General features: G+C 42.7%; 1 protein-coding gene across 1 annotated transcript in view; it reads left to right on the forward strand.

The window, feature by feature from the left end:
• Positions 1 to 11,860, forward strand: part of LOC124059277 (Down syndrome cell adhesion molecule-like protein 1 homolog) — a 94,479-nt gene extending 82,619 nt beyond the window's left edge. The window contains exons 22-35 of the mRNA XM_046389143.1: positions 1,156 to 1,309; positions 3,573 to 3,690; positions 3,946 to 4,109; positions 4,299 to 4,397; positions 6,120 to 6,308; positions 6,473 to 6,601; positions 6,679 to 6,837; positions 6,995 to 7,150; positions 7,315 to 7,345; positions 7,500 to 7,618; positions 7,767 to 7,919; positions 8,142 to 8,336; positions 8,501 to 8,809; positions 9,285 to 11,860. Coding sequence (XP_046245099.1) covers positions 1,156 to 1,309; positions 3,573 to 3,690; positions 3,946 to 4,109; positions 4,299 to 4,397; positions 6,120 to 6,308; positions 6,473 to 6,601; positions 6,679 to 6,837; positions 6,995 to 7,150; positions 7,315 to 7,345; positions 7,500 to 7,618; positions 7,767 to 7,919; positions 8,142 to 8,336; positions 8,501 to 8,809; positions 9,285 to 9,874 — 2,565 coding nt within the window. The 3' untranslated portion in view covers positions 9,875 to 11,860. The remainder of the gene's footprint in view (positions 1 to 1,155; positions 1,310 to 3,572; positions 3,691 to 3,945; positions 4,110 to 4,298; positions 4,398 to 6,119; positions 6,309 to 6,472; positions 6,602 to 6,678; positions 6,838 to 6,994; positions 7,151 to 7,314; positions 7,346 to 7,499; positions 7,619 to 7,766; positions 7,920 to 8,141; positions 8,337 to 8,500; positions 8,810 to 9,284) is intronic.
• The last annotated feature ends 1,641 nt before the right edge of the window (positions 11,861 to 13,501 follow it).

Genomic DNA, 13,501 nt, shown 5'->3' on the forward strand with positions numbered 1-13,501 from the left:
ACACATCCACCTCCAGGTCATGTATGCCACTGGATGTGTGTGTCACTATATTTGTGTATGTGTATTTGTACTTGCTTGTGTGTATCTATTCCTCTCCTCTCTGCCTGTTTATTGGACTCCTCTCCTCTCCTCTCTCCTCTCCCCTCTCCTCTCCTCTCCTCTCCTCTCCTCTCTCCTCTCCCCTCTCCTCTCCTCTCCTCTCCTCTCCTCTCCTCTCTCCTCTCCTCTCCTCTCCTCTCCTCTCCTCTCCTCTCCTCTCCTCTCCTCTCCTCTCCTCTGTCATTGCTGATGCCTGCAGTAGATAGGCCTCATTAGTGTATGACTGTTCATGATATCTCTGACTGACTCATTTGTCTGTCCCCCATTGTCTTCCTCTGTCTCCTATCTCGGCTTGCCCTCCCCGAGGAGAACAGCGGAGGAGAAGGAATGGGTCTCGCTCCCCCCATCCAACCTTCTTTCTCCCTCTCTCTCTCTCCTCCAGCATCCCCATCCTATTCTTCCTCACTCCAGCTCCATTCCTCCACACAGCTTTTTGGCATATCATAATGTGATATGGCCCAGAACCCCTCTGTACCTTCATCCCCATCCTCCTCTCTTTTTCCTGGCTCGAGGAGAGAATACAGGGATTGGTTCACATTAGAATGATGTTCACTCAGTCCTTCACATTATGTCTGCCCCTCCAGTAAAGTGATAAAATGATCTTGTCTCTGGCATCTCCCAGATTTTACTCTGTGCTCCTCAGCATATATGGTACCATGTAGATTTTATGATATGACAGAAAGATATTTGTTACCAGAATGCAATGTAACAATCCACATTTCTACATGAAAATGTATATATTATTCTATATTTTTCTGTCTTCTTCTAATTCTGTTTTCGGTAGCCTTTAAAATATATTTTTTTGTCTTACAAAAAGCCTATTTCCTCAGCAAGTCAGATTGTTATTCTTAATTTAACAGACCTTTACAATAGAAACAGTGTCAACAAGTGAAAGTTGTAAGCCCAGATTTGTGATGAATGATTCAAAAAGAAAAACTTATTTCCCTGTAATATTTGAGAGAAATTGCATTACCTGTGGTGGAGTCTGCTGAACTGTTTAGAATGAAATATCCTCCAAAATCAACACTTTCCCTTTCCCGTTTTGGCTCTCTCCAGCTGCCCAGTGAGTACGAAGCCAATCCAGAGTTGCTGTTCTACCGAATCACTCACCTCAACCACCGTCAGCAGTACCTGATCTGGGCTGCGGCTGTCACCACTGCAGGCCGGGGTAACTTCAGCGACAAGGTCACCGTGGAGCCAGCAGCAAAGGGTAAGAGAAGTTATCTCAGGGAACACATCATATAGAGCAGGTCTAGACACTTTATAATATTATTTACAGAGATCCTACAGCTCCCACCATGAGGGAGCACTTGGCGACAGAGCAAGGAAAAACTCCCTTGAAACAAGCACAAGCCTCGAGCACAATCAGACTCTGAGTGGGCGGCCATCTGCCTTGACCGTTTGGGTTGAGAGAGAAGGGGTGGTGGGGGTGATAATAATATTAATATTAAAAGAATTAACGGCAGAAAGATACAAGAGCAGACAGGAGAGAGGAGAGGGAGAGAGGTGCGAAGGGGAACATCATGTACATCACCTGAGCCTTCCCTAACTGTAGGCTTGATCTATGCCATCTTGAATGTGGAGAGGGGGTCTTCCTACTGAATCTAAACTGGGAACTCGTTTAACTGGGGAGGAGCTTGATAGCTGGAAGCTTCAGCTCCCATTCTACTGGTGGTAACTCTGGAAACCACGAATAACCCTGCATTCTGGGAGTCCAGTGTTCAAAAAAGTTGTATAAAAAACCTTTTGTGTTGCCCAAGGGAGTGAAATTTCATAGGTTGCCTTAAGTGATGTCACTTGACTCAGTGCTGGTTGAAAATGCAAAATGCAAAAAATCTGGGGATATGAGGTTAAACAAAGCAAGGTTACCAGATTTCTGTAGCCGGCATCTGGGATTGAGGCTAACAGCTTGAGCCTGAAGTAGCTGCTACTAAAACTAAAGCTTTTGACCTGACTATGAGCAGTCGAATGGCATTGTGGATAATGTAGGTGAGAGATTTGGGAAACAATGAAGAACAGGAGTATAATTAAATAAGTATAATTAAAAAAAGCTTTCAGCCAGATCAATCTTATTTTTAATGTCCATCATGAGTCGAGAATGTTGTAGAAATGCAATGTTAATTTTAAAAACATTTCCACTTTCCAGCTCGTCTATTAAGCCAGCTCGTCTGAAAGGCTTTTGGCCGGCTTGATGGGTGATGGCAGCACAGACTTTTCTGGTTCTTTGTTTGTCTGGTTCTTTTTTTTTTCTTTTTTTCATAGGAACTGTGAACAACGCTGGTACAGTCAGAGTAGTACCCTTCTTCAAACCTCTTCCTGACAATGCCATGAGCTAAAAATACATTTTTAAAGAATGTTTTGCCCTGCATCCTTCATGACTCTGTGAATCATGTGAATAATCTCCTTCTCACTCTGTCACTTGCTGTGTATAACCCTTCTTTGCATAACCTCTCCCCCTGTTCATGTGTGACTGTGTGTTTTGACTTCATGCAGAAGAGCAGCGGGTGCTATTGATTTCCGAGTTCACAGGGCACCAGATAAACTGGCCTGAATCCGGGAAATGATAAGAGGGGGGGAGCAAAAGGGAGGACAGCAGTGGAGGGAGAAAAAAAAAGAGATGTGAAAATTACACAACAGGAGCAGAGCTAACTAATACTCAAGACAATAGAGAGGCAGAGGGTTTAAGAAAATGAAGAGGGCAGTTAAATCAATAGGCTTTGGATCAAAAGACAAGAAGAATAAGGGAGAGAGAATGAATACATGTTATCCTTTTCTGTATCTATTCACTCCTCTGGCTGTTGGCTGCAAAGGTTCGTGAGTGTATGTGTGTGTGTGTGTGTGTGTGTGTGTGTGTGTGCGTGCGCTCGTATGGATGGGTGCGTCAGCTGATCGGCAGCTGTAAAAGGCAGTGTCCTCCGGGCTTGCCCACTCAATACTTCATTCAACCTTAACATAAGTGCACTAGAGCACCAGCATTAAGATGCCAAGACTTGAGAAAGGAAGAGAGACAGAGAGAGCGTTTGAGTGAATGGCAGAGAATAAGAGGGTTATGTGCCTGAAAAGATGGAGTTTTTTTCTTATGTCCTCTCAGCTTATACTTTGTCCTGTATTATATTATTATTCACATGCTATTCTTTGCCGGACAGTGTCACATTTAACGCGGGTTTCTTTTCCACCAAGTGTGAATCACAGCATATACGTCGCTCGTCCTCTGCTAGTAAATCTTGTTTTTTGAGTGAAAGCTAAATGGAAAACAAGTCAGCGTACACACTGCATATCAACCATAAAACTTCTGTATTGATTCAATACATTATTGGGTTTGAAATTTTCTAACCGATTGGTAGATATTAATTAGGCTATTGTCTTTCTTGTGTATTTGTTAATGCCAACAACTCTAATGGTATTTTTTCAGTATCTCTCCTTCCATATTCCTTTCATATGTACTCTTATACCTGTACCTGTACCTCCACCAGCTCCGGCTAAGATCCTGTCATTTGGAGGCACAGTGACCACTCCTTGGATGAAGGAGGTGCGACTGCCCTGCAGCTCAGTAGGAGAGCCTACACCCTCTATAAAATGGACCAAAGACAGGTGGGAAGCCTTATTTAAAGCTGTTATTTAAAGCTGAGTTCAAGGCACAAGAGTTAATTAGTATGAGTGAATATCTCAAACAAAAGTGTAAGTGAACCTTATTTATTGTTTGCAGATGCACATTTGCTTTTGTGTTGATATGCTGCAATGACGTCACGAAAAGTTTTACATCATTAAAAACGTACAATTTTGCAACCTTTTTTTAACACTAGAAACAAAATAAGTTGCCCAACCTCTTTTTCCTCTCGCTGTCAGTGAGGACACAGCTATCCCAGTGTCTCTAGATGGACAGCGTCTCATTCTGGCCAATGGGACGCTGGTGCTGCGCTCTGTCAAAGCTGAAGATTCTGGTTACTACACCTGCACGGCCACCAACACGCTGGGCTTTGACACTATCATAGTCAACCTTTTGGTGCAAGGTAGGAGAATGGCAGCAGAGTTCAAATACCTTTCAGGCTATTTAGTCCACTCAGCTTTGAGAAATGCAGCAAACTTTTAACATTAACAGTGACTTTTTTTTTATTTTTTTTTTTACCTCCTCTACAAGAATCTGTAATATCCATGAACAGGCGTTATTGAGCGGTTAACTCTTTGTGTCTGTTCCCCAGTCCCTCCAGACCAGCCTCGTCTAACCGTCTCCACCACCTCCACCTCCTCCATCACTCTGACCTGGATACCCGGAGACAACGGAGGCAGCTCTATCAGAGGCATGTGGCCATTTTCCTGTCTGTCTTCCTGTATACTCACATCTTTTTCTTGTTGTCCGTGGCTGTATGTGTGTAAAGGTGAACACTGTACACAATTTTGCTCGAGGTTATCAAGTCGGGTTTATAGCTAAAATGTGAAAATGAAAAATATTCCACTTTAACTTCTGCTCATGGTTTACTCTTTGGTTTTTTCTTTCTCTTACACCTGGCACATTGTTAGTGAGCATACACATCTGTCAGTTTATTGATTTGCCTTCTGGTTTTAGGTTTCCCTTTTAATTATCTGTCTGTTTGATTATCGGATTGTTGGTGATTTCTGTGTGAAGATGGGCATGGTGTGTGTGCGTGCCTGAATAGGCGTGCATGCAAATGGTTTATTCCCTTTTCTTTGTTCATGCTATTTGTCAGAATGATGGTGCTGCAGAGTCAACTGTCTCAACTCTCAAACACCAGGCATGTAATGGTTTTGGTGGCTTAAGACACAATTGCACCCTGAGGCACTTACTGTCCCACCATACTGTCCCAAAGAAAGGGCAGTTAAAAACTATGACTATATACACAAACAACTCTATTAACCATCTGGTTGAGCATATTTTAAAGGTGCCAAAGCTGTACTGATTTAATATCTTTGTGTTATTCGTGTGGGTCAGTGTAGACCTACTGTCAGGAAGAACCAGAGAAAGCAGTGATTTGCATCTATTATGAGGATAAAGTGATATAAAACAGTGTGTTTTGGGTGTGCAACTTTGTATTCAAATGACAGTAGGCCATCAATCAGTATTTGCATACATCATCTAGAGTCTCATACATCCATGAAGCCTGTATAGGGTGTGTGTGTGTGTGTATGTGTGTGTGTGTGTGTGTGTGTGTGTGTGTTGTCAGCAGATTGCGTGTCTGTCTGTGAAGCCATCTGCATAGTGTTAGCAGTCCACAATGCTGAAGTTTCCCATCAAACATGTTGCACTTTGCTTTGCTACTGCAGTTTCATCTGCAGACTGTTCACTCTTGGATAAAACATGTTAGAGTGTTTCTTGTGTAAAAATGAATTAAAATACATAAACAGCTAAACACATGAACTAATCATGTAGGCCAGTAATCATGCAGTGAGAATTAATGCTATGTTCTAATGTGTTCTACGCTAGTCTGTTATTGTGCTGTTCTGTGCTGTTTGCACTGTAAAACTTAGAAACAAACACTGCAGGAACTGCACATGTTAACCTCTCTTATGTTCTGGACTCTTATCATGCCATCTGTTAGAGAGAGAGGGAAGAAAGAAAAGCTGGTACAAAATGTACGAAGAAAGACAGGGAAGGAGACATTCATATATGCATAATTCTGTGCAGACAGAAGGAAACACAGTCAGAGAGGATCAGATGTAAAGTGTCTCAGAACTGGGGAGTTGGCTCTCCGAGGCAGCTGATTATAAAAACAGTCACCACATTGCATACCCTCATTTACATAGATGCTTAGTCAGCGCCATCCCAGTCTTGGGGTTTGTAGGTAACTAATGGCGGCATAGACAGGGAGCAGCTAGATCGTCCTGCGATTGAGAGTCTTTCTAGGCAAGAGCAGTACAGTCTGGCACTGCCATCTAGTGGACGGCAGAGGTATCAATGTTAAGTTTAATGCAAAACTCTTCTTAACTGTATAAAAGAGAGACTGGTGTAATGAAGCAAGAAGATGATTACCGATGAATGTATGTCTTCTTTTGTGCTTATGCAGGTTTTGTGCTGCAGTACTCTGTAGACAACACAGAGGAATGGAAGGATGTTTTCATCAGTTCGAGCGAGCGCTCCTTCAAGTTGGACAACCTGCGCTGTGGCACCTGGTACAAAGTCAAGCTGGCTGCAAAGAACAGCGTTGGAGCCGGACGCATCAGTGAGATCATTGAGGCAAAGACCCATGGGCGAGGTGAGAAGCTGGGAAGGGAGGATGAGCAAGGCACTGCTGTTCAATCACACAGGCCTGTTTATGTTGCCTTATGTTCCCCAGTTACTTGTTGTATGACCCGAGTCATTTTTCCAGTCATACAAACAGATATAGACAAATACATGATTATTTTGCTTCTTTTACAGAACCCCAGTTCAACAAGGATCAGCCTGTCTTTACCCACATTAACTCCAGCCACGCCCGCCTCAATCTGCAGGGGTGGGCAAGTGGAGGCTGTCCAATCAGCTCCGTTACGCTAGAGTTTAGACCCAAAGGTGAGTAACACAAAGGTTACCTCTAAGAGATTAAGAAAAGAGATACGACTGAACGTTGCTGTGTGTATTTGTTGCAGGCACGTGGGCATGGCAGAATGTACGGACCAATGCCACCACAGACGTGTTCCTGGCAGAGCTGCGTGAGGCCACCTGGTATGAGCTGAAGATGAAGGCCTGTAACAGCGCTGGCTGTGGCAACCAGAGCTCCCAGTTTGCAACACTGGACTATGACGGTAGTGAGTAGAAGACTCTTTTTTTTTTGGATAAATGGTATTGTCTGTTTGTCTGTTGCTTTGAATAAGAAATTCATTACACTGGGTAACTTGGGATGTTATTTTATATTGTCTGAAATGGGCAGTGACTTATCTCTGCTCTTCCTTGGTGTCGGTGCAGGCACGATTCCACCAATCAAATCCCCCCTGGAAAAGAACGATGATGTGAAGAAGCTGTTTTCTATTGGCTGTCCTGTGATCTTGGTCACTCTGGGTGTTGCACTGCTCTTCATCATTCGCAAGAAACGCAAGGAAAAGAGGCTGAAGAGACTAAGAGGTGAGGGAAGGAGAGATGACAAGTGGAAATAATAAAGTGGCAAGAAGAGCAAACCAGACATCAGAAAGAATCTTGAATGGAGTCTCTGGAGTTGCATTTATTTTAAAAGATGGATTTGTGTGTCAGGAAAAAATAATTTGTTATGTTATGTTTGCTCTCTCCAGATGCCAAAAGCCTGGCAGAGATGCTGATAAGGTAAGACTGCTATTTTCTACTCTGAAAGTCTGAAATATTCTCTAGTGAACCTCAAAATTCATTGCACAAATCCACATTTTGGTTTTTCTTTTTTTTCTTTTTTTTCAAAACTGGAAATGTTTGTGTGTGTGCTTTTCTTGTATGTCTGGATTAGTAAAAACAACCGCAGCTTTGACACCCCAGTGAAGGGGCCTCCTCAGGGCCCACGATTACACATTGACATCCCCAGAGTGCAGCTGCTGATTGAGGACAAAGAAGGCATCAAGCAAATTGGTGAGAGACAGACAGAGTTGTCATGTCTGAGATTTGGATCAAATTATCGTTGTGCTAAATGTATCATAGGTATTGGGAGTAATTTAACTTAAAGTTGTCGCTTTTGTCCTGAAATACAATATTGCAATATTCATCCTTTCTCTTATAGGTGAGGACAAAGCCACTATCCCTGTGACAGACACAGAGTTCAACCAAACTGGGAACCCTCAGAGCTTCTGCACAGGTGTGTCTGTCCATCATCCAGCCCTCATCCAGAACACCGGCCCTTTGATTGACATGTCAGACATCAGACCAGGGACCAGTAAGTATTTACTAAAAGCTTAAACAAAGCAGGATTGTAGCGACTAGCACAAATTCCTTTGTCATTATACCATACAGTACATGAATGGTGTTAGCATAAAATGTGCAGATTTCCAGCATGTCTTGCCTTTATTTTGAAAAAGATAAGCCTGTTGCAAAAGTCATTAATCAGCCTCTGTACATATGCACATCTTTCTTATTTTTTCCATCCATTCGCCACCAGACCCAGTGTCGAGGAAGAGTGTCAAGTCAGCCCATAGCATCAGGAACCGCTACTCCAGTCAGTGGACTCTGACCAAGTGCCAGGCCTCCACACCAGCTCGCACTCTCACCTCAGACTGGCGCACAGTTGGCTCCCAGCATGGCATCACTGTCACAGAGAGTGACAGCTACAGTGCCAGCCTCTCACAGGACACAGGTTGGGTGAAAGGACACTTACAGCCAGTAACATGCACATATAAGTAAAGCTAGTTTTAAAATGTGGACATAAATGTGGTTTTGAGGTGGCTAGAAAAACATGAGGCTCGTGTAAAACTGGAGAAAATGTGCATATCTTTATTTCCGTTCCTTTCTCTTCCATAGATAAGGGTCGCAACAGCATGGTGTCGACAGAGAGCGCCTCCTCCACCTACGAGGAGCTGGCAAGAGCATATGAGCATGCCAAGCTAGAGGAACACCTGCAGCATGCCAAGTTTGAGATTACTGAGTGCTTTATCTCTGACAGCTCATCTGATCAGATGACCACAGGTACCAATGACAATGCAGACAGCATGACGTCCATGAGCACACCGTCGGAGCCTGGTATCTGCCGTTTCACTGCCTCACCACCTAAACCCCAGGACTATGATCGTGGCAAGAATGTAGCCGTGCCCATTCCACACCGCGCCAAGAGTGAGTGGTTTCTGCAAAGCATGAAAGTTTGTTGTTGTTGTTTTTTTTTTTATACTCTCAATTACTTTTCACTTGACATTTTAAATATCCAAAAAAGACTTCATCATTTAAATGTGTGCAATCAATTTGATTCGCTTAAAATGTCAGAACAGCAAAATGAAGAAATGAGATGGCCTTGAAATAAAAGAATTACATAAAATAGCTGAAGAAAAGAGAGAGCAACAACAAAACAATTGTAGATACTTACAAATGTTACATAATAATGTACGAATATACAAAAACTATGTCTACAGTCCACAGGGCAAGGGTCTCTGTAATTGATCATATTGCATGTGCAACACTGGTAATATTGCCAAGTATGTTAAATGCAATCAGTGATTTACATAAATACACAATGCAGATATTCAGTGTGGAACATGATGAATATCATCCACAGACTTTGGCAGTCATATCTCCTCTGACTTTTTCTCTCCAGGTGACTACTGCAACCTACCGCTCTACATGAAGTCAGATTCCTTCTTCCGAAAGCAGTCGGAGCATCATGACCCATGTCCAGTGGTTCCACCACGTGAAGCCTCTATTCGTGGCCTCGCCCAGCGGGCATACCACACCCAGGGCCGTCATGTGACTATGGACTCTGCAAAGCAGCAGGCCCTAAGCATGGGCCACTCTGGCCTGTCCAACCTTACTTCCTCTGGGGCTTCCTCTGGAGGAGCAGGAGGTGGTGGTGGAGGTAGTGGGAGTGGAGGAGTGTCTGCTAGCTCTAGCAGCTCCACACTTCCTCAGAGGACTCTCACCATGCCTGGCTCCTCAGCCTCAGTGGCCCAGAGTGCAGCGGCTGCTGCTGCTGCTACCGCTGCAGCTGCTGGGGCGTCGTCATCCTCCGGTGGAGGTGGGGTAGCAGGGGCCACAGGAGGGACTCCTGGAGGTGCCTCCTCTTCCTCCTCCAAGGTGGGAGGATCCAGAGACTCTCTCCTGGAGAGCAGCTCCTCTGGCTTAGGTAGACTACAGAAGCAGAGGGATGGAGGCGCAGGGGCCTACTCCAAGTCGTATACACTGGTGTAGCCTGCCATCACTGCGGCCTGTCACTGTAACTCTTAATGCTGGTCAAGCCAGCACTTGCCTGGAGCCTCTATGGAAAAATGGGGTGAGGAACATACACATGCACAGCTGACCCGTCAGTGCCTGCGCTGTGCCGGGCTGCAGGGGGCTGGATGGGTTCCCATTGACACTATTGTAGGAAGGGGTCAGAGTTGGGTCTCCACAGCACAGGGGTTTGCCTTTCTTTCTGCCTGGTTGCTTTCTATTATTATTGTGTCATCTTTCTCTATCTCTTATGTCATCACCCTGAAAGTCACTTGCCAAAACATAAATGATTTATCTGTTCACTTCATATTTTCATTTTCTGATAAAGACAGAGTACTTATGCACAAAATGCTTTCCACATGCGCTGTCTTGTTTTCTAGATCAAGACAGTCGTAGAATGAACCAGGTTGCTTGAGTTTTTGAGGTTTTTAGGTTTTAAAACATGTTACTTTTCTGGTCTCTGATGGAAGAAGAGCTCATATCACAGCATTGTGCCATGGCAAGATGCTTTTACCGTATGCATAAACCACTAACCTTGGTGTTACACAGGCTCTGAGAGGTTAATCCATCGTGGATCCATACTAGAGGCAATGGAAGGACTGTCGTCTCAGTACAAGTTTTGAGAATTTTCTTATACATGCAATGGATGACACAGCATAGTGGTCTTAATTGATGCTTTTATAAAGAGACTCAAACCAGAGGGGACAAAAAAATGTCAAGCATCATCAAGTGAAAGATGAATCAAAACCGTTTTTTTTTTTTTTCCCCTGTAAGTTTTCTGTTTATTTTCCGATGATGGAAATATAATCTCATGTGCACTAAGAAAAAGTTGGAATGGATCCAAGTAACAGAAACCATCACAAGCCTGCGTGTGTGTGCGTGTGGGTGTATATGTGTAAATATATATATGTATACATGTGGCAGGCACACACCAACAGTGGACCTTTTTGAAATCAATCTGTATGCTGACCTCTTGGGCAGATGTCTGTGTCAAAACTGAACCCCCAACACACACACACACACACACACACACACACACACACACACACACACACACACCCCGACACTGTTCATTTTGTACCCGGATTCGGGGACAGTAACAGTGATGATGCTGACAATGTAACACTATTTGGTCCAGCATTTTGAACTTTGTTTTGTTAAGTGTGATTGACGGCATTGCTTAAATGAGAAATACTCAAGAGGTAGTGGGTTCATTGCAGATGATAAGAAAGAGGTTTCTTTCTTTCTTTTCCTGCCTCGGAACAAAGAAGGAAGAGACTCTTTGACGATTCATCAAGGTGCCACAATGCTATTATTTTTTGTTTAACCCATTTGACCTGTACCCACTTTTTTCCCCCTATCTATCCTAACCCACCATCACTCCGACCCACCCAGTCCCCCCTTCATCGTATCCATACAGTGTCACTGTGACCCTCTGCTAGCATACTGGCTAGCTGAAAATACAGAAAGACTGAGAGAAGAGGTCTAATATGCACAGACAGGCAGAAATGCTATTTGACGTTCAATGACAACTTGAATGGAGTGACATGTTGCAAACATACAGCAAATTTATTCAGATGTATACAAGAAAAAACATATTTGTGTGGAATGATCTTGAACTTACGAACAGACAGTGACTTTGAGATTATAGATGGAGGATTTAAGTGTTGATAGAATTTGCAGTTGGGTTAGGGAAACGGGGAGAGGGCGGGACGCACAGCAGAGAGAAACAGTTTTTCTTCAGAAATAAGTGGTCTTCAAAACTGAAAGATGTGTTTTCAAGTCCCTCAACCTCCAGAAATTTATTTTAGCTTTATGCATGGTACTGTATCTTTTAACTTAAAGTTTATTTCCGACCCCACTTCCCCCATTTCTTCTTCCAAAGCTTAATCCCATAACAAAGATCGTTCCAAAAAAAAAAAAGAAAAAAAAAAGAGTTGCTCCAAATGTTTTGCAGTGGTAAAACGTAACATCAGGGCTCTCGCAATAGAAAAAAGAAAAAGATATGATATATGTTTGTTTTCAAAAGTATGTACATATATATTTCTATTCAAATATATAGCAAATATATGAATATTGAAAAAAGCAGAGAAATATAGAAGCCGTTCTAATTGAATATATATATAAAGGATCACAAGACAATCGCTCAGAGTGAAAAAACTGCAAGAAGGAAGGAAGAATAAAAAAGGAGAGGGAAGCTTAAACGGGTAGCTCTTGGAGAGAAAGGAAGCGGTGTGAAAGAAAGTTAAATGGTGAAACTGAGGTTTGAAGAATGAAACAGTGACCCCCCCCACCTCCCCCCTTGTGATTTTGTAAATGTTCAGTTTGTGGCGCCTGTACAGCAGGCGGCAGCTGAGAGGACAAGCACAGTAAAGTCAAATTATAGTGTGAGATCGTGTCGCTGGTTAAGTGTGGTCTTTGGCTCAGTGCAGAAAGTGTGGTGTTGAAAAAGAAAACAGTAAAACAAGGACAGCCTATACAGTAAGTGAGCCTATTGTAATATGTTGTATTGTACCTTCCAAAGGTGTGTTCTCAAACTCAATGCCATCGCCTGACTATAACTTATGAAGACAAAACAGACCAACAAGTATTTCTGTTTCTTATCTGTGTCATAACGAGTCCTCCCCAAACTCTGGGACAGCAGGCCAATAAACATACCATACAGTAAAATTTACAACTGCTCATAAATGTATTCATGCTCCCTTTTATGTTAAAACCAGACGGTAAAGGAATGACCTTGCTTTCCATTGTTAATGTGATTCCTTTCATTTTGGCCTTTCTGTTCCAAGTTGTCGTCAGAAACAAAAAAACACAAAAAAAAACCAAGAGTTTGGAACGAGGCAGGCCTTTTTTAGCAACCAAAACCAGAGGCTTCCTTACTCCAGTTGTATGGATATTGGATGGAGTGATGAAATAAACTCCTGTCCAACCTGCTTTCCCCTTGTACTTCGCTGAAGTTGCCTGTACTGTAAAACACAGATCTGATGTCAGTTTGCTCAGAATATATGGAATGTATACCTTTAAGGAAAATTTCCACCCTCTGATACTTTTACTATCTAACAGGAATATCAACCAAATGTAATATTTAAAACAGTAGTTCAACAGCGCGGGAAATTTGCTTGTTCACCAAGATTAAGATGAAAAAATTGACCTCTCGTGTCCGTTCTGTAAAAAAAAACAAAGTGTAAAATGTGAAAAGTTGTAGTTTTACAGCGGTTACATGCGAGACTATTTCTGTCTTGTCCTTTTTAAACTTCATTTTTTGTACAAATTAAATAAATGAGTTAATTGGAGAGCTTTCGTGGTTCTAGCAGTCTGACATTCTTAGCTATCTATTGGCAATTCAACAAATAAGTCCTTATCTTAAAATTCTGAAGGATTATCCAAGTGTTAGTATATATTTTGTTGTATTACGTTACACGCGGACTGACTTATGTGTGACACAGTGCTGCTTTGGAGAATATTTAACCATAAAGAACACAAACACTTAAAAAAAAAAATTGGGTGGATTTCTTTCCTTGGATTCTTTTCAAACTGGCTCATTCTGTGTTTTTGAGGCCAACTTCACCTGTGCTACTTCCCCAACCTTTTCCACATCTGCTCAAC

Source organism: Scatophagus argus, chromosome 5, assembly GCF_020382885.2.
Source record: "Scatophagus argus isolate fScaArg1 chromosome 5, fScaArg1.pri, whole genome shotgun sequence".
In the NCBI taxonomy this organism is placed as follows: Eukaryota; Metazoa; Chordata; class Actinopteri; family Scatophagidae; genus Scatophagus; species Scatophagus argus.